Source organism: Microcaecilia unicolor, chromosome 9 (genome assembly GCF_901765095.1).
Source record: "Microcaecilia unicolor chromosome 9, aMicUni1.1, whole genome shotgun sequence".
NCBI lineage: Eukaryota > Metazoa > Chordata > Amphibia > Gymnophiona > Siphonopidae > Microcaecilia > Microcaecilia unicolor.
In genome coordinates, this window is record NC_044039.1 from 224,322,621 (window position 1) to 224,344,947 (window position 22,327).

At 44.7% G+C, this 22,327-nt stretch overlaps 2 protein-coding genes across 2 annotated transcripts in view; one reads left to right on the forward strand and one right to left on the reverse strand.

The window, feature by feature from the left end:
- Nucleotides 1–6,242, reverse strand: part of TTLL5 (tubulin tyrosine ligase like 5) — a 482,374-nt gene extending 476,132 nt beyond the window's left edge. Inside the window, exon 1 of the mRNA XM_030213729.1 lies at nucleotides 6,093–6,242. The gene's annotated coding sequence lies outside the window, so the exon portion shown is untranslated. The remainder of the gene's footprint in view (nucleotides 1–6,092) is intronic.
- Nucleotides 6,243–7,076: 834 nt separating this feature from the next.
- ERG28 (ergosterol biosynthesis 28 homolog) lies at nucleotides 7,077–20,478 on the forward strand. Its single transcript, XM_030214126.1, has 4 exons — nucleotides 7,077–7,311; nucleotides 8,412–8,502; nucleotides 8,780–8,898; nucleotides 19,896–20,478. The coding sequence occupies exons 1-4, from the start codon at nucleotides 7,179–7,181 to the stop codon at nucleotides 19,976–19,978; spliced, it is 426 nt and encodes a 141-aa protein (XP_030069986.1). The 5' UTR covers nucleotides 7,077–7,178; the 3' UTR covers nucleotides 19,979–20,478.
- The last annotated feature ends 1,849 nt before the right edge of the window (nucleotides 20,479–22,327 follow it).

The following is a 22,327-nucleotide window of genomic DNA, read 5'->3' on the forward strand; positions in this document are numbered from 1 at the left end:
TCTTTAACATTGCTTTTGACTCGTAACCACTTATAACCACTCGCCTCCACCTACCCTCCTCTCCTCCTTCCTGTACACATTAATTGATTTGTTTGCTTTATTTTTTGTCTACTAGATTGTAAGCTCTTTGAGCAGGGACTGTCTTTCTTCTGTGTTTGTGCAGCGCTGCGTACGCTTTGTAGCGCTATAGAAATGCTAAATAGTAGTAGTATTTAGTTTTTGAGCAGATGTTTTACCTGATTCAAATTTCCTTACAGGTACATATTATATCATGATTGCTACTGATATATATTTCATATCTATATTTGAATGGGTACTTAGACTACTGGAATAGTTATTCCTCAATATTTAAGGTCTAGCTTTTTAAATATTATTTATTTCAATGTAAAAGGCTTGAATAATCTGTTTAAAAGAAGCAATTACATAAGTACATAAGTATTGCCATAATGGGAAAGACCAAAGGTCCATGAAGCCCAGCATCCTGTTTCCAACAGTGGTCAATCCAGGTCAAAAAAACCTAGTAAGATCCCAAAAAGTACAAAACATTTTATACTGCTTATCCCAGTATTTTGGGTATATATCACTAAACTCTCCCCTGATATATTATTTCTCCATGAAACTCATTTAGATATAAACCATTATAATTTACTTAAAGACAATTATTACACACTAGATGCTGTTTCTCCTGCTCTCGGCAAGAAAAATGGCACTGCCATCTTCCTATAACCATTATCTCACAACAAACACGGAAGGTCGCTGGATAACTCCAAATACTCTTATAAACCAGTTACCTTTTTTATGTTTTACAATATTTACGCCCCCAATGCAGATGACCCCCCCCCCCTTCTTTCACACAATAGCTAATCTTTTACTCCCTTTCTTAAAAATACCTATTATATGGGGTGGTGATTTTACCCTAGTGTTAAATCCCATTTTTGACTGAAAATCAAAATGCCCCCCTCTCAACTTCAAAGAGTAGATCCTCTTCTCAATATCTTAAATGAGCGTCTTTGCCCCCTCCCGATCCTTTTTTGATTTTTGTTTTGATGCAGGGGGAAGCAGGGAGCCACGTGTTTATGTTGGGTTTTTTTTTTGTGGTTTTGACGTTTGTGGCATGCGCAGAGCAGCCAGCATAACGCTTGGCTGCTCTGCACATGCTTTAGGGGGCGATTACCGACGGGGATTACACCAGTTTAACAAATCTTCAATGCACTGTACTTTACAATACCGCACCGAACATGTGCGACTTGGTTTTTTGGTGCATTCTTCGTTTTTTCAAATTCGTTAGGGACTTTTACGTTTTAGATTTTTTTTACGTTTGGTTGATGCAAAGTCACTCTAAACAATTATGCTCTTCTTCACAGAATGCTTGGGAAACTGATTCCAGTGAACAATTGTCAGAAACAATGGTCTCTTTTCTGGCTCCATAGCCCCAGACCTTCTCTCTCTTCCTCCATCACTCAAACTCTATTCTTCCATCAGCATAGAGCCTTATAGACGCCTCTTAAATCATTTAAAAGCATATTTTCCTCTACTGATTTATGTTGGCCCTGTTTCAAATAAAAAGGATCACTTAATCATATATTACTTGACTGCAACAATGTCAACACCTTTTGGCTTGATATTTTGTCCAAAATGCAAGAAATTAGACTTTACTGAACCCTTGGCTTTTAAACACATTGGGCCCTATTTACAAAGCCAATCTGTAGACGCGCTGTTTTTAACACAAGCTAAAAATGCTAACGCGGCTTAGAAAACAAGGCCCATTATTTGGAATTCTCTTGTAATGTCTTATTCTCTTTCAGAAGAAGCCTCTCTGTTTGATTTTCCATCTTCATAGCTCTAAAATTGGTTTATTCAACATTGGAAAGGTAATTCTAACATCCATTTTTTAATGGTGGAATACTATTCTATTGTTTAGGAAATATGAAGACATTTCTTTAAAGTTAATTTTCCCAACTTGTAAATGTAAGTGTAAATGGCTTAAGTTTGATCATTATTTATGTAAACACTGAGCAATCTCCAGTGTACCGCAAGACTGTATCCTCTCATCTGCTCATTTGTTATCAGACTAAATACACTTTTTGATTAGCTGTCGAAGGTAACCCTTCTTCTTCAGATCAGAAATAAGCAAATGTTGATAAATATCAGAATATATAAGTGAAACACCAAAACATGCATGGGATAAACATAAAGGAATCCTGTTCCGAGGGAATGGATCCTCAGAAGCTTAGCCGAGATTGGGTGGTGGGAGGCGGAGATAGTGCTGGGCAGACTTATACGGTCTGTGCCAGAGCTGGTGATGGGAAGCGGGGCTGGTGTTTGGGAGGCGGGGATGATGCTGGGCAGACTTATACGGTCTGTGCCAGAACCGGTGGTGGGAGGCGGGGCTGGTGGTTGGGAGGCGGGAATAGTGCTGGGCAGACTTATATGGTCTGTGCCCTGAAAATGACAGGTACAAATCAAGGTAAGGTATACACAAAAAGTAGCACATATGAATTTATCTTGTTGGGCAAACTAGATGGACCGTGCAGGTCTTTTTCTGCCGTCATCTACTATGTTACTATGTATTTCAATGAAGCTTATCGAAGCTTAGCAGAGGGTGGCAGAGCCGGTGGTGGGAGGTGGGCCTATTGCTTAGGAGGCGGGGCTAGTGCTGGGCAGAGTTCTACGGTCTGTGCCCTGAAAATGGCAGATACAAATCAAAGTCAGGTATACATATAAAGTAGCACATATGAGTTTATCTTGTTGGGCAGACTGGATGGACCATGCAGGTCTTTTTCTGCCGTCACCTACTATGTTGTCTTATACTTCATGTTTGAAGCATTTTGTTCCTTATTATATGCATACGTTATTAACAAATATAAATCGGCTCTATATGATTTTGTATTATGGTAATGTTAAATAACTTTAATAAGATGATTTTAAAAAAAAAAAAAAAAAAGAACTGGAACTCTTTCTCCCAAGGTTGTGAAGGGGGTGATTTTTCCTGGAACCCATCCAATTTGCTATCAAATAGCCTTGACCCCTTTTGTATTATTCTTTCTAACATCCATTGCATTGTTCAGAAAAAAATGTTTATGTATTTTATTTGGAATTTTGCTCTCACCTTTTTGAGTAGTGTTAGCTCAAGGTCAGGTACACTTCCCTGTCCCTGGAGGGCTCACAATCTTATGGGCCCTGTTTACTAACCAGCGTTATAGGTGCATTAATGTTTTTAACGCGCATTAACCATGTACGTGCCTACAATATAGGGGCGCTTACATGGTTAGCAGGCGCTAAGTGTAGGTGTGCTAATAACACTAATGCACCTTAGTAAACAGGACCCTGTTTGTACCTGAGGCAATTAAGAGACTTGCCCAAGATCACAAGGAGCAGCAGTGGGAATTGAACCGGCCAACTCTGGTTATCAATTGCGGTGCTCTAACCACTAGACCACTCCTGGGATAGAAAAGCCCAGGTCTTTGTTAAGTCCTGTTTGGTGGGTGTCAAAATATTTCTCTCCAACTATAAACCATAAAACACTACTGCTTTGAAACTCTGTTATTGGCCCATCCATCTCTCCCTGTCTCTCACCTGACCCACCCCACCCTGTGAGACTGTCATAGTAACATAGTAGATTATTTATTTATTGCATTTGTATCCCACATTTTCCCACCTATTTGCAGGCTCAATGTGGCTTACAGAGGTCTGTTATGGTAATGCCATACCAGGATGTCAGATACAATTGTTGATGCAAAGAGATTAAGGCTGGAAAGAAGTATTAATAAAATAGGTATAGAAAGATGATTTTCGGATTAGAGTGGATTGGTGAGGTGGTATATTTAAGCTATGGGGTCTCTTTGTAGGCCTTATTGAAGAGGTACGTCTTCAGGGATTTACGAAAGTTAGATATTTCGTCGATTGCTTTCAGGTTAGCTGGTAGTGCGTTCCACAAGTGCGTACTCATGTAGGAGAAGGAGGTTGCCTGAACAAGTTTGTATTTTAGACCTTTACAACTGGGGAAGTGTAGATTAAGAAATGATGGCACGGCTTTTGTGGCATTAATCAGCAGTTGGCATGCAACGACCGGTCACCGTGAATGAAGCGCATGAGCATTTACCACCAGGTCAGTAGGTGGCGGTAAGGTCTCAGGCCGAAAATGGACGCTTTCTAGTTTCAATTTTAAAATAGTAGATGACGGCAGAAAAAGACCTGTACGGTCCATCCAGTCTGCCCAACAAGATAAACGCATATAGAGGCATATTTTCAAAGCACTTTGGGAGGTTAAGTTCCATAGGTTTCTATGGAACTTTGGGAGGCTAAGTGCTTTGAAAATGAGCTTGATAGTAACATAGTAGGTGACGGCAGAAAAAGACCTGCATGGTCCATCCAGTCTGCCCAACAAGATAAACTCATATGTGCTACTTTATATGTATACCTGACTTTGATTTGTATCTGCCATTTTCAGGGCACAGACTGTAGAGGTCTGCCCAGCACTAGCCCCGCCTCCTAAGCACTAGCCCCACCTCCCACCACCGGCTCTGCCACCCTCTGCTAAGCTTCGATAAGCTTCATTGAAATACATAGTAACATAGTAGATGACAGAAAAAGACCTACACGGTCCATCTAGTCTGCCCAACAAGATAAACTCATATGTGCTACTTTTTGTGTACACCTTACCTTGATTTGTACCTGTCCTTTTCAGGGCACAGACCATGTAAGTCTGCCCATCACTATCCCTGCTTCCCACCACCAGCTCTGGCACAGACCATATAAGTCTGCCCAGCACTAGCCCCGCCTCCTAAGCACTAGCCCCACCTCCCACCACCGGCTCTGCCACCCTCTGCTAAGCTTCGATAAGCTTCATTGAAATACATAGTAACATAGTAACATAGTAGATGACGGCAGAAAAAGACCTGCACGGTCCATCTAGTTTGCCCAACAAGATAAATTCATATGTGCTACTTTTTGTGTATACCTTACCTTGATTTGTACCTGTCATTTTCAGGGCACAGACCGTATAAGTCTGCCCAGCACTATTCCCGCCTCCCAACCACCAGCCCCGCCTCCCACCACCGGTTCTGGCACAGACCGTATAAGCAGTGTTGCCAGGTGGGCGGTTTTACCGCCCAATTGGGCGGTTTTCCGCGCCCCGCCGCGGGAAATTTTTGCCCGCGGCGGGTTGCGGTTTTTTGGGCGGTTTTTTAGGCTTCCGGGCGGCTTTTTGGGCGGCTTTTTGATTTTTTTCGGCCGCGGGGGTCGGGGTTAGTGACGTTTTTGGTCGGGGTTAGTGACGTTTTGGGCGGGGCCGATGACGTGGGAGGCGGGGCCGATGACGTGGGAGGCGGAGCCGATGACGTGGGAGGCGGAGCCGATGACGGGGAGGCGGGGCTGATGACAGGGAGGCGGGCCCGATGACGTGGGAGGCGGGGCTGATGACGGGGAGGCGGGCCCGATGACGTGGGAGGCGGGGCCGGTGACAGCGGGGGCGGGGCCGGTGACGCGGGGGTGGGGGTGTCAGGGGCGGGGTTTGTGTTTGGGCGGGTTTTGGGCTGGTTTCTGGCCCGGATTGGGCTGGAAAAAAAATTTCTACCTGGCAACCCTGCGTATAAGTCTGCCCAGCATCATCCCCGCCTCCCAAACACCAGCCCCGCTTCCCATCACCAGCTCTGGCACAGACCGTATAAGTCTGCCCAACACTATCTCCGCCTCCCACCACCCAATCTCGGCTAAGCTTCTGAGGATCCATTCCCTCGGAACAGGATTCCTTTATGTTTATCCCATGCATGTTTTGGTGTTTCACTTATATATTCTGATATTTATCAACATTTGCTTATTTCTGATCTGAAGAAGAAGGGTTACCATTTAGTCCAATAAAAAAGGTGTCATCTTATTTTCTTTCCTTAGGAAAATAGAAAAAAAAACTAACCGTGAAGTTACTTAGTAATACATGTAAAAATAATTGAAGTTATTTCTTTCACTGAACACAGAGTAAAGTGCCTGGAAGTGGCTGCCAGATGGTAATAAAATCAGCGGATACAGCTGGGTTGAAGGAGGAGATTTGGAAACTTTCCTAAAGGTAAAATCCATGAGCTGTTCTTAGGACTTACTGTCTGGGAGGCAACGGGGGAGCTTCTCCTCTGCCTCGGCCGGCGGCTCCTTCCTTTCCACCACTGCCAAGTCCCGGCTTCCTCCGTTACTACAACAACCACCAACCGTTGAAGGGCGCAGGCGCACTGGCGCAGCCCGCCAAACAGCACTTCCGCTAACGTACGTCACATCCCGCCCCTAAAAAAAGAAGGGGGGGAATCGCTCGTTAGAGGGGGAGGGGCACACGTGGAAAGGTGTCCCGGACGGAGTGGGGGAAGGGCGCTTAGGCAATATAGTTTAGGGACTGTATATCAAATGAAAATGACAATGGGGGCGGGGCTGCATTCTGCTAGCGACTGGTCCTGTCACTGTGTGTGGGGGGGGGGGGGGGGGACGGAACTGTCTTCTTCCTCTGATTGGTCCTGGGGAGCGCGTGTGCGGGAAGGGGGCAGGGCTGGCCTCTCCCACTGACTGGCGGTGGGAAGGTGCGGAGCTGACGTCTCCCTCTGATTGGTCCTGGCGGGAGCGCGTGTGTTGGAATGGGATGGGAGCGGGGCAGCTCTCTCCCACTGGCTGATACTGGGGGGCCGACCTGCCTTCTGCATCTGATTGGTCCTGATGATTAGGAGAGGGGGTGGGGCTGGCCTCTCCTACTCACTGGCGCTGGGAAGGTACGGAGCTGCCGTCTCCCTCTGATTGGTCCTGGGGAGCGCGTGTGTTGGAATGGGAGCGGGCGGGGCAGCTCTCTCCCACTGACTGATACTGGGGGGCGGAGCTGCCTTCTCCATCTGATTGGTCTTGATGATTAGGAAAGGGGGTGGGGCTGGCCTCTCCTGACTGGTTAGGGGAAGGTGCCGAGCTGCCTTCTCCACCTGATTGGCCCTGATGATTAGGAGAGGGGGTGGGGCTGGCCTGACTGGTTAGTTAGGGGAAGGTGCGGAGCTGCCTTCTGCATCTGATTGGCCCTGGTGAGCGCGTGTGTGGAGAGGGGGCGGAGCGCTGGGGTTGCCGCCGCTTTTTTTTGCGTGGAGGGAGCTGATAGTAAAGGGGGCTGTTGTTGTTGTTGTTGGTCTATTTGCTATTTCCGCTTTGTTTTCAGATGCAACATGAGCCGCTTTTTAAATATTCTGCGTAGTTGGCTTTTCATGGTCTCCATCATAGCTATAGGCAACACAGTGCAAAGCTTTCGGGACCACAGCTTCCTGTCTGAAAAACTGTACACCGGTAAACCAGAGCAGGGTAAGGCCTACACCGCCCACCTGCCGCCCCGGGCGGGCACTCACTCACGCACTCTCGGGGATTGTGGCCTACTTGTAGGTGAAGTGCAGGCAGTTGTTCTGCCAAAGCGAAGGCTGTTTTGCTCTGCTCAAGTTCTTCCCTGGGACTATTATTACTGTTGAAGTCTGATGATTTTTAAGATAAGGAAAACTCTCTTCTTGGGTCATGTACTTATGGGGCTCAGTGACAGTTATGTGTGCGCAGAGGGAAGAGGTTTTGAGTCCCAGCTCAAATCTTTTATTCCTTGATAAGCTGAAACAAACAAAAATAGGCAATTGATCTATAAGATCCAGCACAAAAAAAAGAAGCAGTAGATAGCAAAAAAAAAACTCCAAAGATGCGCCCTTGAAGAAGGGGAGACATGGCCCCGTCAGGCTTTTAATTATCTATGTATTTATTATTATTGTTGTTGTTGCTATTGTTTTTTTAGTGGTGAATAAATTGAACATTTTGCACATCTTGGAGTTTGGGGGTGGGGGGGGGGGTTAGATATGCTGCTTTTCTCAGCTGAAACTTCTACAGAGGCAGTGTTCACAGTCCCTGTGAGAGATAGCAGTCCTAGTTGTTAGGTAATGGTGACATCTGATATTTAGACTGGAGACTTATGGGTCAAGAAGGAGCCTTGCTGTATGGCCTTTGTGCCAGGAGCAGCACTGAAATCCCTAGACTAGAGGATCCCAAAACCTCTGAAGGAAATCCCCAGCTAGTCAGGTTTGTAGAATATCTGTAATAAATTAAAATCATTTGTCTTTATTGCATGCAGATTTCTCTCATGCATATCCATTATGGATAAGCTGAAAACAGAACTGACTTGGAGTCCCACTGGACAGGTTTGAGATCCTCTGCATTACACTAACGCTAAGTTAGGTGGGGGGGAAGCTCAGCCATGAAAGCTTAAAGAACAGGAGATTTTGCTGGATTGCCTCAAAAGGTCTTGCGTGGTCCTGACAGTTTATCACATATGAGACAACACACAAGATCAGGCACTATATATCTGTAATAAATCAGTGCTGAGGTGAGGCTAGAGATTAACTTGGGTTTTTGTCTTTTTTTCCTTACAGTGAATGGGCTGCAAGCCCGAACCTTTGGGATCTGGACCCTCTTGTCCTCCATAATACGCTGCGCCTGTGCCATTGACATCCAAAACAAGACGTAAGGGTCCCCTGGGATCCTCCCCAAGTGGCATCACTCATATTGACAGGCTATGCTAGTGATACGTATCATCATAGTGTCTAGCAGTGCCATCTTACAGTTCCTAACATCTTGTGTGTTGGGTGGGCAGTTAGGGGTGCCAGGAGCAGCAAAACTCATCTCCCATAGACTTGGAGCCCCTCATAGTGTGGGATCATCCTCAATGATGAAGAATAATGTCTAATTAAAGTCTCTCTCTTATTCTTTCTCTATTTCTCCCTCCCTCCTGTCCTTGCAGATTGTATCACATCACCCTCTGCAGCTTCTTCTTAGCTTTGGCTCACTTTCTCTCCGAGGTGTTTGTGTACAAGACAGCATCCTTCACCATAGGTGTCATGGCGCCCCTGATGGTGGCTAGTAAGTTCAAGGGACATGCATTATTGTTTTGGGCTATGCATTTTTGGAGAGGGTTCTGGAACCTGGACAGTAATTTTATAAAGGTTTTTCTCTATGTGAAGTATGTTTTATATGCACGTGTACTTATATAATTGCAAAGTGGTGTGTTGTATTTACTCATATGCTGTATGTGGATATTCCTGGGTGTGTGTTACAATGTACTTGTCTATATCAAATACATAGTAACATAGTAGATGACGGCAGAGAAAGACTTGTATGGTCCATCCAGTCTGCCCAACAAGATAAACTCATATGTGCTACTTTTTGTGTATACCTGACCTTGATTTGTATCTGCCATTTTCAGGGCACAGACCGTAGAAGTTTGCCCAGTGCTAGCCCCGCCTCCCAACCAATGGCCCTGCCTCCCACCATCGGTGCTACTACTACTACTACTATTTAGCATTTCTATAGCGCTACAAGGCATACGCAGCGCTGCACAAACATAGAAGAAAGACAGTCCCTGCTCAAAGAGCTGCCACCCAATCTCCACTAAGCTTCTGAGGATCCATTCCTTCCGAAACAGGATTCCTTTATGTTTATCCCACGCATTTTTGAATTCCATTACCGTGTTCATCTCCACCACCTACCGTGGGAGGGCATTCCAAGTATCCACCACTCTCTCCGTGAAAAAATACTTCCTGGCATTTTTCTTGAGTCTGCCCCCCTTCAATCTCATTTCCTGTCCTCTAGTTCTACCACCTTCCCATCTCCAGAAAAGGTTCGTTTACACCAGCTTTAGAGTATGTGTAAGTGTGTGCACTGGCATTTGTTCTGGGTGCTTGTTCTGGGTGCCTGCCTTTTTAGGACTTTACACACAGCGGTGTTGTAAAGTCAGACCCGTAGCGCTTTTTAACATTTCTCACATTGAGTATGCATTAAAGCAAGAGTTTTATTTCACTGATTTTACACACCATACAAGCAAAAGGTAAACCAAAGAGGACACAATGCACAAAAAAATGATAATAGCAACTTTGCCAATCACAAGCCTCCAAAAATATTTCAGGATACTGTAAACTGGTAGAATTGACGAAGAGAAAAGGATCTTGGAATTTAAACCCTTATAGAATAAATTCTTTTTATTATCAAGTTTTTGGTCATCAGTCCAGAAAAATAGATATATGGGGAGGTAAAAAGGACCTTGCAGCTTAGTTTTTGAAGATTTTTATAAGTATAATAAAAACAAAACTTGACAAAGACCCACAAATTGTCATCTTATCATCCAATTCTTTGGTCACCCAAGGAAGTCAATCAGATTTGTTTGGCAGGATTTTCTCTTGGTAAAAGCCATGTTGCCTCAAATCCTGTAACCCGTTGGCTTCTAGAAAGTTAGCTAGCCTTTCCTTCAGCAGTGGCTCCATTATTTTTCCTAGCACCGATGTCAGGCTTACCAGCCTGTAGTTTCCCTCTTTCCTGTCCCCACTTCTGTGAAGAGGGACCACATCAGCTCATCTCCAGTCCTGAGGAACTTTTCCCATCTCTAAGGATCTATTAAATAAGTCCTACCAGGATTAAACTATGCTGGTGAGAGAGTATCTTTTACCCTTACCCCTATAGGACCTACTGGTTAGGAAGCATTGAATCCATTTCAGAATGTTTCCTGTGATACCAATTTCCTCCAAAATCTGTAAGAGAATAGCTTGATCAACCAGGTCAAAAGCTGCAGAAAGGTCGAATTGGAGCAATAAAGCACTCTTACCTTTACTTAACTGAACCCTAACCTGATCCAGTATTTTAGAGCTGTTTGCATGAGATAGGGAGGACAAGAATCTAACATATACAATAAGTAGTGCTATCCTATATAATAATTCTCACCTCCAGCGTTCTGACTTGCTGCCTGGGACCGTGGCTCATTCTGAGTTGGTCTGCTAGGCTCCGTGATCAGGCTGACATCACTGTAGCCATTATGATGTCAACTTCAGAACCCGGGGGGAAAAAAAAAAAACATGCCTCACAGCTGATCCATGTCCAGAGGAGGGTCGCTGGACATGGGTGGCTGCAGGGGGGGCAGGGGCGAGAGGAGGGTCGCTGAACATGGGTGGCAGGAGGGGGGCAGGGGAGAGAGGAGGTTCGCTGGACATGGGTGGCTGCAGGGGGAGAGGAGGGTCGCTGGACATGGGTGGCTGCAGGGGAGCCGAGGAAAATTTTGCTAGCGCCCGTTTCATTTGTGTCAGAAACGGGCCTTTTTTACTAGTACTTGTATAAGCGAAAAAAATTGCTCCATTGGGGAATAGAAAAATGAATCAGATTCGTTCTGGCATACCTTCCATGGGAGAAGAGACTATAGGCTCAAAAGTCGTATCGGGAAAACAACTCTAAGGGCCTCTTTTACCAAACCAAGCTAGTGATTCCCGCATAGACCTATCTTTTGTAAGGCCTACCCTACCAGCCCTACTTAAATGCCTCAACTCTGCAATGCATTAGTACCTTTCATCACATTGGACATTTTATATTCCTTTATTTCCTTGTCCCTTTTTGTACCTGTTTACTCTAACCTTACCTACCCCTTATTTTAAATTGTATTTGTTTAACATCTACCAGACTTGGCGATCGCCTTTATGGTATTACTAGTAAAAAAGGCCCGTTTCTGTTTGAAAGGAAACGGGCGCTAGCAATGGTTTTTTTTTTGTTTGTTTGTTTTTGGTAACTACAGAGTTGTTAGAAAAGTATTATAATGTCTCCATATTCTTCTCCTTCTAGCAAGCCCTTGCAGGAGTACGGGGGTGGGCAGTGAATCAAAGTGTATATGTGTGTGAGAGTGTGGGTGTGACAAAGAGACTAATTGTGTGTGTGTGTTTGAGTGTGTGTCACAGTGACACACAGAGAGTGGAAAAGTGTGAGTTTGTGTGTGAGAGAGAGTCTGTGTGTGACACTGAGGTACAGTGTGCCATAGTATGTGTGTATGTGTGTGCATGACCCCCTAATACTGTCAGAAGTGCAGGTACCCCCCCTTTGTGTTTTAAGTTCTGGGACCATAGCAGCGAGCAGTGAGTCTGAGTGTATGTGTGAGTGTGTGTGACAGTGAGACACAGAGAGTGAAAGACTGGTTGCAAGTGAGAGAGAGCGGTTATGTGTGTGTGAGACTATGTGTGTGTGTGTGTGCGTGCATGACCCCTTTCTTCTGTCCGAGGTGCAGGGTCGTTCCCCCCCCCCCCCCCCCCCCCCCCGTGTTTGGTTTTTCAGTTCCTTTTCCTTTTTTTAATCCAGCAATTGTGTGTGTGTTTGAAAGAGTGTGTGTCACAGTCAGACACAGAGAGTGAAAGAGTGTATGTGAGACAGAGATTGTGTCTGTGTGTGACACTGTGCTACAGTGTGCCAGAGTATGTGTCTGTGTGTGTTCATGACTCCCTCATTCCTTCGAAAGTGCAGGTACCCGCACCCTTTGTGTCTGAAGTTCTGTGACCAGAGGGACGGGAGTGAGACAGAGTGTATGTGTATGTGTGAGACATGGTGTGTGTGACAGTGAGAAACAGAGATTTGTAGACTGGTTGTGTGTGAGAGAGAGCGTGAGTGTGTGTCTCCATATCCTTCCTTTAAGCTGTTGCAGGACCACAGGGGTGGGCATTGAAACAGTGTATGCCTGTGTGAGAATGTGGGTGTGACAGTGAGAGTGTGTGTGTGTGTGTGTGTGTGTGTCACAGTGACACAGAGAGTGAAAGACTGTGTGTATGTGTGCATGGCCCCCTCCTTCTGTGTGAAGTGCAGTCCCCCCCCTTTCTGTTAGTTTTCCCCCCTTCCCTCCTGTGAGTGGCAATGTAAGTAAGGGTGCCCCCCCCCCTCCCCCCGTGTTTCTGTTTTGAATTCTTTCTTTTATCCAGGGATTGTGCTCTCTTTACCATGCCCTCCATCTGCATAATTTTTCCTCTCCCCTTCCCTCCCATTCTGTTCTCTCACCCCCTCTCCATGTGTTTGTCTGTCTCCCCTTCAAGTTCCATGCCCCCTCCCTTAAAGTTTCTGCCCCCTTAATTGTACCTGTTCGTTTACACGTTGCACTGCTGTGTGCAGGATCGGTGTCTGTGAACCTCATCCAGCTTGCCCTGTTAGTGCTGCAGTATCAGGGTGGTTCATGGCGGCTGTGAACCTCGTCCAGAGAAGACTGCAGTTGGTTTTATCTTCTTGCTTTGCTTTTTGTGAAGTCCCCTGTTGAGGCGGCTGGAGGCTGTTTCTTCACCTTTTTTTTGTTTTGTTTTGTTAGTGTGGGTCCGGAGGGCTGCTGGAGGCTGTTTCTTCACGGTTTGTTTGTTTTTTTTTTGGTTAGTGTGTATCCCGAAGGCTGCTGGAGGCTGTCTCTTCACTTTTTTGTTTGTTGGTGCGGGTTCGGATGGCAGTTCGGAGCGGCAGGTTCTGCAGGATAGCACTGTCAGGGCAGCGGTATTCTCCTCAGCTGGGGCAGTCTCGTGCTGTGCGAGCGTTCTGATGGCAGTTGTGGATTTCGTTAGAGCAGGGCAGGTTCGGGAGTGCTTCTTGAGCCTTTTTTGTTTCACTTCTTTTTTTTTCTTTTTTTTTTTGCGCGTGCCAGCAGCCAGTTCCTGCGATCAGCTGGGTCTGGTGACGTCATTGAGTTCGATGCTGCCTAACAGACCACCTCCGTGCTGAGGGAGCCACGGTCCCAAGCACTTTAGAACTTTGGAGGTGAGTTTTATTATATAGGATGTAAGCCACATTGAGCCTGCTAATGGGTGGGAAAATGTGGGATATAAATGTTACAAATAAATAAATAGCATTGCCGATGAAACCAACTGAAAGTGAATGGGCTTTGTCGGCATTACCGCACCTGGGACCACTAGTGTAGCTTGATAAGAGGCCCTATGGATGTGCTTATCTTACTCTGAAAGTAATAAGCTAATTGGTCTGCAGTTAAAGTAAGCTTAGAATTCTGACACTGAGGAGGAGGGACGTTAGTGAGAGTATAAATGCTTAATATTAAAGCAGTCAACTATGAAATCTGAGAATATTTTTTCTAACCACTTTTGAACCTTTCTTATAACCATGGATCGTTTTCCTCCAACTTAATCTAGACTGATCAGATTTGTCTTTTACCCATTTTCATTCACATTTCCTACAAATTCGCTTCAGTTTCACTAGATCTTGTGTCTGTGTACCATTTATTACTACTACTAGGATAGCTTAATTTTGATTGGAATGGTGCTGTCTTATGAAGAACGGCAAAGCTAGTCCTCTTCCAGGCCTCGGTGAATTCTAAAGAATTATTTGACCTTTGAGAAATAAGAGCATCCCGGAAGTTAACTGGGTCAATGAAAATGATCTGGTTTGCTCCCAGTTAATATCTGCTAAATTAATATTAGAGGTAGATGTGGCAGCCATCACAAAAAGAAATCAAATCCAGTTGGTGCCCCTTATGATTAGGGTGGGGGGAATAGAGTAATTCAAGGTATAGGTCAGTTCTCCCCAGGTTGCCATTATTCTCTAAATGTAAGTTAATATCTCTCTTAAAAATTAAACTACATGGATTGAGAATTGAGGTCCTAACAACAAAATCATAACAAGTGATAGAGGCCTTGGCCTATTTTCCTGGGGGACAATAACCGAGAATACAAGGAAAGCTTGTTTTGTTTTACATGGGTTATGTTCTTTGATCTATATCTTATTTATTTCACATCTCGAGTATGGTAATATACTGTATGCTGGGCATCTGATGTTAGTCTGAAGTGTCTGTAACCTTTACGGAATACATACTCCCCTCTTTTTTTACATTTTCAGTGCTTACCTAAGTACAGGATTAACTTTAAACTGGTAGTTCTGGCTCACAGATTCCATCATACCTGACTTCTCAAGCAATATTCTACGTCCCTAGTAGAGCTCTGAGATCCTTTACGGACTATAGGGTGTTAATCCCCTACACTGCCCAGGAGTGTGCTTTCTTTTGCGTAACACCTTCCCTGTGGAATAGACGCCCTGTTTGCAAGAAGTTTAAGGCTTCTTTTACTAAGGTGCGCTGAAACGTGGCCTACACTCATGTAGATGCATGTATTGGGGCTCGCACAGGTCCATTTTTAAGCGCACCTGCAAAAAAGACCTTTTTTTTTTTTTGGTGTGTGGCAGAAAATGGACATTCGGCAAAATGAAAATTGGCGCGCATCCATTTTGGGCCTGAGGTCTTACTGCCACCTATTCACTTAGTGGTAAGGTCTCACGCATCAACCAGGCGGTAATTGTCAGTGCGTGCGCAATGCTGATTACCGCCCGGTTAGCGCCACACACGGGAAATTAGTGGGCGCGTGTAAAAAATGAAATTACCGCCCAGGCCATGCATTGCCTACACAGATTAGTAAAAGAGCACCTTAAAGTATTAGTAGACTCATTTCTTCAAGGTAGCATTTAATATAAGATAAGTACATAAGCAGACCAAGGGTCCATCGAGCCCAGCACCCTGTCACCGACAGCGGCCAAAAGAACAAGCAATTTGTCCCACCCATCCTAGAAATACTGTATTATTCCCTCGTCCGTCCATTCAATAACATTCTATGGCTTTTTCCTCCAGGAAGCCGTCCAACCCTTTTTTGAAGTCCGCTAAGCTAACCGCCTTAACCACCTTTTCCGGCAGCGAATTCCAAAGTTTAACTACGCGTTGAGTGAACAAACATTTCCTCCGATTCGTTTTAAATTTACCACACTGCAGCTTTATCGCATGCCCCCTTGTTCTAGTATTTTTGGAAAGTGTAAACAGACGCTCCACATCGACCTATTCCATTCCACTCATTATCTTATAGACCTCTATCATATCTCCCCTCAGCCGCCTTTTCTCCAGGCTGAAGAGCCCCACCCTCTTCAGCCTATCCTGATAGGGAAGTCGTCCCATCCCCTGTATCATCTTTGTCGCCCTTCTCTGCACCTTTTCCAATTCCACTATGTCTTTTTTGAGGTGCGGCCACCAGAATTGAACACAATACTCGAGGTGCTGTCACACCATGGAGCGATACAACAGCAGAATAATATCCTTATTTTTGTTTTCAATCCCTTTCCTAATGATACCTTACATTCTATTTGCTTTCTTAGCCGCAGCAGCACATTGAGCAGAAGTTTTCAACGTATCATCAACGATGACACCTAGATCCCTTTCTCGTTCCGTGACTCCCAACGCCAAACCTTGCATGACGTAGTTATAGTTTGGGTTCTTCTTTCCCACGTGCATCACTTTGCACTTGTTCACATTAAACGTCATCTCCCATTTAGACACCCAGTCTCCCAAGGTCCTCTTGTAGTTTTTCACAATCTTCCCGCGATTTGACTACTTTGAAGATATAATTTGGATGGAATAATCTCTTACAGACATCAGGAAATTTGAGTTGTTTAATTATAGTTATTTACTTAAATGAGTGCCTTTGTGAGTTATGATAGGAAAGCCTCGGATCCATTTATGGAGTTTATTTATTATGGTTTTTTGTATTTTATATATTTCAACATTTTTATTGATGAAAACAAAAATAACTACATCCAATATCTGGCATAAACATAAATGCCACCGTCAAACTTTCAAAATAGAAATACAATGATAAAATCCATCATCAAAACTTTTTAACAATTTCTCCCGTCCCCCCCTAACCCTCCCTCCTTCCCCTCTGCTTTTATGTTTAAACAGTTTTTATTGAAATTACAGTAACATAAACGTTGACTTACAAGGCTCTGCTTATAACAGTCATCAAACCTCAATCTAATTATACAACCATTGGTCAATGAACATGTATCATTTTTGAGTTTTTTTTCTCTTTCCCCCCCCCCCCCCCCTTTAAAACAGCATTTTTATTTATTTACTCTTGTCAGGGTGTACTTATCCTACCCCCCTCCCTCCCCCCCCCCCCAGACCTGGAGATCTATTCAGTATTAATCCATGGATTCACCCTGCATTTAAGAGTAAACTTCGACCTCTATGGCTTAGACTTCGCAGATAAGGACCCCAGACAGCCAAAAACGTGACTCTCTTGTTCTTTGAGAGCCGGGATTCTCCAGCCTCCCAAGATGCCAACTGGTGCAATTGGTTTCTCCAGTGCCAATATGCTGGAGGATCTTTAATTGTCCAGTACTGTAAAATGCATTTCCTGGCCAGTAAGCTCATCTTTCGGAACAATATTGTTTCAAATCTATTCTGCCCTCTGAAAGACCCCGGGATGTCTAAAAGCAATTGTTCATCTGACCCTAAGATCCGAAGCCCCAACCGCTCCTTCCAAAAGCCTCGAACCTGTGTCCAAAACCTTTTCAAGGTGGGGCAACTCCAAAACATATGTAGCATTGTGCCAGGGTCCTTTCCACATTTGAGACACCCTGGGCTCCGATTCCCTCCCATGTGGGTTAGTTGAGCTGTAGTTACATATCCCCTGTGAATACAACGATAGGCACATTCTCTTAAGCGAGCATCCAATACTAACAAGGGTATTCTTGCTATCGATTTAGTGATATCCCATGATACTACTCCAACCCCCAATTCCTTTCCCCAAGCACTCTTCAACTTTCTGTAATCCCTGGGGGGTCACCATCCTGATATTCTTTTGTGGAGCAAAGATATCGTGAGTTCGCCCTCACCCAAAGAGTGAAAGAAATCTTGTATCTTATCCCCCAACTGAGTTCTCAAAGGGTCCCCCGGGAGAGAGGCAATGTAGTGCTGCACTTGCCTTATGGCAAATCTGTTACCCCAGGATTCGCCTACTTTCCCCAGTATTTCTTCTTCTGTGAGAGGCTGCCCATCTCCACCCACCAGGTGTGCCAGACTGGAAATACCCTTCTTTGCCTAGTCTACAAAATGTCGGCTCGATAAGCCTGGTAAAAACTCACAATTCCCACATATTGTTAATAGATCTGTTATTGCTGGATCCCCCCCTAGGTGCCGTATAAGCACTCTCCACACCTCTCTAAGCGGTCGCAACAGCACACTTTTACGTAGTCCTTCCGGTAAATTACATGTTTTGTGGTGTAAGAGTGAGAATAATTGATAAGGTTCCCAAAGTGCCGCCTCCAACACATGGTTTTTTGTATTTTAATATATTCTACACTGCTGTGACTTGTATAAGCAAAGCAAATTTTAATAAATATAATCAAAACTCTTTTGTTCTTAATTACTTTTGGATTTTTCTAAAATTGTTCTTGCAACCTGAATGTGTAGAACAAGTTGTGTAGTTCAATGAAAAAAAATTCCTAGGCACGCAAATGTTTCTAGAGACACCCATAGGAATATATATGAGTCTGTAGCATTAGCACCTGCTAAAAACACTAGCTCGCCTTAGTAAACAGGGCCCCTGGTTTAATACATTTTAGATATATTTTTTAGACAGCAGAAAATGACAGCTTTTCTAAGATCCCTTTTTTGGTCGGTGACTCCTAACATGAAACCTTTCGTTACAATTTGGGTTCCTCTTTCCCACATGCGTCACTTTGCACTTACTGACATTAAACATCATCTGCCATTAATCGCCCAGTCTCGTAAGGTCCTCTTGTAATTTTTCACAATCCTCTTGTGATTTAACAACTTTGAATAACTTTATGTTGTCAGCAAACTTAATTACCTCCTATAGATGGTAAAGAGAAACTTTTACAGGTGATGAAAGAGAGATACCGGTGAGAGATGAGAGGACTGGTAGACAAGATGAGAGGACTAGTTAGACAATGTATGAATTTAGAAAGGGAACAGAAGATGATGCAGCGTCATAAAGAAAGGCAACGAGAAGGTTAGGGGAGAGGGACGAAGAAAGGAGGTTGTAGATGGAGGAGAGAAGACAAAGTGTGGAAGTAATGCAGAGAAGGATAACTGGTGGTAGAGGTAAAGATGAGAAGAGTTTGGCAGGATGGTGGGGAACCATGCAAAGACACCCCCCACCCACACCCACCAAAAAAAACCCCAGGATTTTCAACAGGAAAATCTATGAAGAGACAAAAGTGTGAACATGGTCCCTGAATCTTATTTTAAAATTCCTAGATGGTTATGGGCATCACAAGTTAGATGCAGACTAGTTGCTAATTCTATGAACACGGCTGGCTTTGCAGATTCCCTGATAGTATACTAGTGGAAGTTGGCATCAAAAGAAGGTAGAAACACAGTATTTACCTAACTTCCCGTATTCTATAAGTTTTGCGCATAAACGGGAACTATCCCTATGCCCTGGCAATATGTACGTCCCCTACCATTTACACACTAATGGGTCCTGAGCGTGCGAACATAATTTTTTTTTTAATTTTGGTTGCAGCGGGTGTGTCTGGGGGGTGTAGAGTGGGCGTTTCGGCATTACCATTCACTGTCTGGTTAGTGCAGGATTAGCATGTGATGTTTAATGGCCAAAGCGTATGGGAAAAACCCGCATCATGGTGCATTAAGGCCATTTTTTACCGCAGCTTAGTGAAAGGACCCCTAAGAGCTGTGCCAAAATCGTAGCAATTAAATATGCAAATGTCCCTGGAATTCTATCATTTTACCACTTAGTGTCTCACTATCGCTTACACATGTGAATTTCACTTCACCAGTGTAGTGCACAAGTGCTTTGTACATTTTGGTGCTAAAGTTAGAGAATGAGGGGGTTATTAATGCTAAGCAAAAACCTTTGTTGCAAAGTATTATTTCCTTGGGGATTAGATATAGCGTGTTGTTCCTCTTTTTTTGTTGTTGGTGGATTATTCCACTTCCCTCATTTTGGGGGGGAGAGATGGGTCGTGTCTCAGCGGTTTCTGCTGCAGCGTCTTTTTCTCTCCTACCCTTTGGCCATGGTGGCCCATTTTTAACTCCGTATAGGCACTACAGCTGTCAGCATTTAGATTTTTGCTAGCTAGTATTTGTCTAGGCTGCTCATGGAATTTGCTTCCAGTTCTGAACTTTGCATTTGCTGTGCTTTCTGCCTGGGTGAGAGACTGCAGATGTCCCAGTCTAGTGCTCCCTGCTCTCTGGTGTGGGTAGGGGCATCGCTGCTGTGACTAAGGTAAATCACCGTCATGGCTTCCCTCATCTTCTTTGTCCTCTTTAGGTTTCTCCATCCTGGGAATGCTGATTGGATTCCAGTACCTGGACATGCTGCAGGTGGAGCCAGAGAGTAAGAAGAGGAATTAAACCAAGACTCCCTTCCTCGCCCATTGCCTCCCCACCAGCCTTTCTTCATCCCTCCTTTGGACAAGTTTTAGAGCTGTAAACATCAGGATCGATCTTCCTCCAGCATCCACTCTTCTTATTGCAGACAAACGTGCAAAGACAAGCTTCGAGCTCTGTGCCCGCACAGGATGCCTCTGTTTGAGAGACTCCCTCCTTAAGGGAGCCCTGACTTCATAGGGTATCACTGGTCTTGGGCAAAGTCATTTTTCCAGAGACATCTTCACTTATATAGCCTAGAGTTGCGTTGCTCTGCAAGATTAGTGCCTGTATCTTTCCCATGTCCCATTTAGCAAGTAGCTCTAGCTAGTTATGTATAGGTCTGTATGGGGATTTTGAGCTAGAACAAGGATAAAACGGCATTCACCTAAAGATTTATCTCCACTCCCCCCAATTTTTTTTTATTTTTATTACATTTGTACCCTGCGCTTTCCCACTCATGGCAGGCTCAATGCGGCAGGCAATGGAGGGTTAAGTGACTTGCCCAGAGTCACAAGGAGCTGCCTGTGCCGGGAATTGAACTCAGTTCCTCAGTTCTCCAGGACCAAAGTCCACCACCCTAACCACTAGGCCACTCCTCCATCTCTCCTTTCCTACGTGTTCCTTACCTTGTGTCCAGTATTTCCCCTTCTCCTGGTCAGCATCTCTCATGTCCGTCTCCACCCCAGCCCCCATGGTCATTGTAGCAGACAATCCTACCTTGGGCTTGAGCCCAGAGGTACCACAAGACTTGGCTACGCCTGGCAGGAAGAGAAGACACACCAGCCCTAGGGAGGATCGGAGACACTATGGCAACACTCCAGAAAGTACCAGCTGTGCTGACCTCTACAGGGATAGGGAAGGGAATGAGAGATAACTAGATACAGGAGAGGGGATTACGGAAGGAGGAGAGGCTGGATCTGGGGCGAGATGGAGAAAAAGATATGACCCTCAGTTTTAGTACCTGTGTGTAAGTCAAACATGGGGTTTTGCACATAAATTCCTTGATTTATACACAAGTGTATGAGGAAAAAGGATATTTGAAAACTGACAGGCTAATGAAGAGAAAGTCAAAGTCTTATAAATATGTTTGTAATACCTAGGAGTCACTAAGGGTGAAGAGAGAGTTAAGTGAAGTAATTTGAGTTCCTCTATTTCCACTTTCTGCAATGATGCTCTTATCCTGTATTACATCAAAACGATTAGTCAGGCATCTGTCCACATCAGCATTATATATGCAAAAATGTTTTTTCGTTCTCAGAGGCTAGGGTGGCTGTAAATGCACCAGAACGTACAGTTAGGATATTGCTACTATATTTGCTGTTCAGTGATTGATTTTAACATGTTACCTCTGCATATACAGAGTCCTCACAACACATTTATTATTGTAAGGTTATTTGTGGTCTTCCACATCCAGGGCTGGCTGAAGACCCCTCAGGAGCAGTGCAAGACCCTTCCCCTTTGTGTCAAGCGTACCCCCTTTCCCTACTCTCTCCTTCCTTTCCTCACCCTCCCCTATGAGGTGTCCAGCATCTCCCACCTTCCCTCTGATGGGCCTATGTCACCCCCTCCTTGCACTCATCAGTGTAGTTTTTGGTGTGCCATGACTGCCACATCCACCCAGGTCTGGAGTCCATATGGCTGAAGTGGGCTTTGATCATCTGCACACACGCTCAAGGCTGGCTGCATCCTGCCCCATCCAGACTTCCTGTTTCAGAAGGGGTGAGAAGGCACCATGCCAGCTGGGCTGACTCTTGTTTAGAGTTGCTGATTGCAACCCCAGCCCAAATTTTGGAGTCCTCTACTGGTTAGTGGTTTCAATTGCCACTACAGCTGCTTGTGACTCTGGGCAATTTACTTAACCTTCTATTGTCCCAGGTGCAAAACAAGTACCTGTATATATAATATGTAAACGGCTTTGATTGTAACCACAGAAAGGCAGTTTATCAACTCCTTATCCCTTTCGGCCTTTTTCTTGTTTAGACTTAGAAACAGCCTTTGTAAGTAGTGCATTCAACAATGCCTCTTTCCCGACTTCTCGCCTCCCTTATTTTTGCAGGATTACTGAGGGTCTTGCTCTCCCCTCCCCCTCCTTTTGGGATTAGTCCCATTGCTCTTTTTGTTTTAGGATTAATTGTAGTGTTGTTGGAACACTTTGAACCCTGTATCTCTTCCAGAGTCATGGAATCGGAGGTAGGGTATTATTATGGATTAAGAACTGGTTGAAAGATAGGAAGCAGAGAGTAGGATTGCGTGGCCAGTATTCTCAGTGGAGGAGGGTAGTTAGTGGGGTCCCGCAGGGGTCTGTGCTGGGTCCGTTGCTTTTTAATGTAT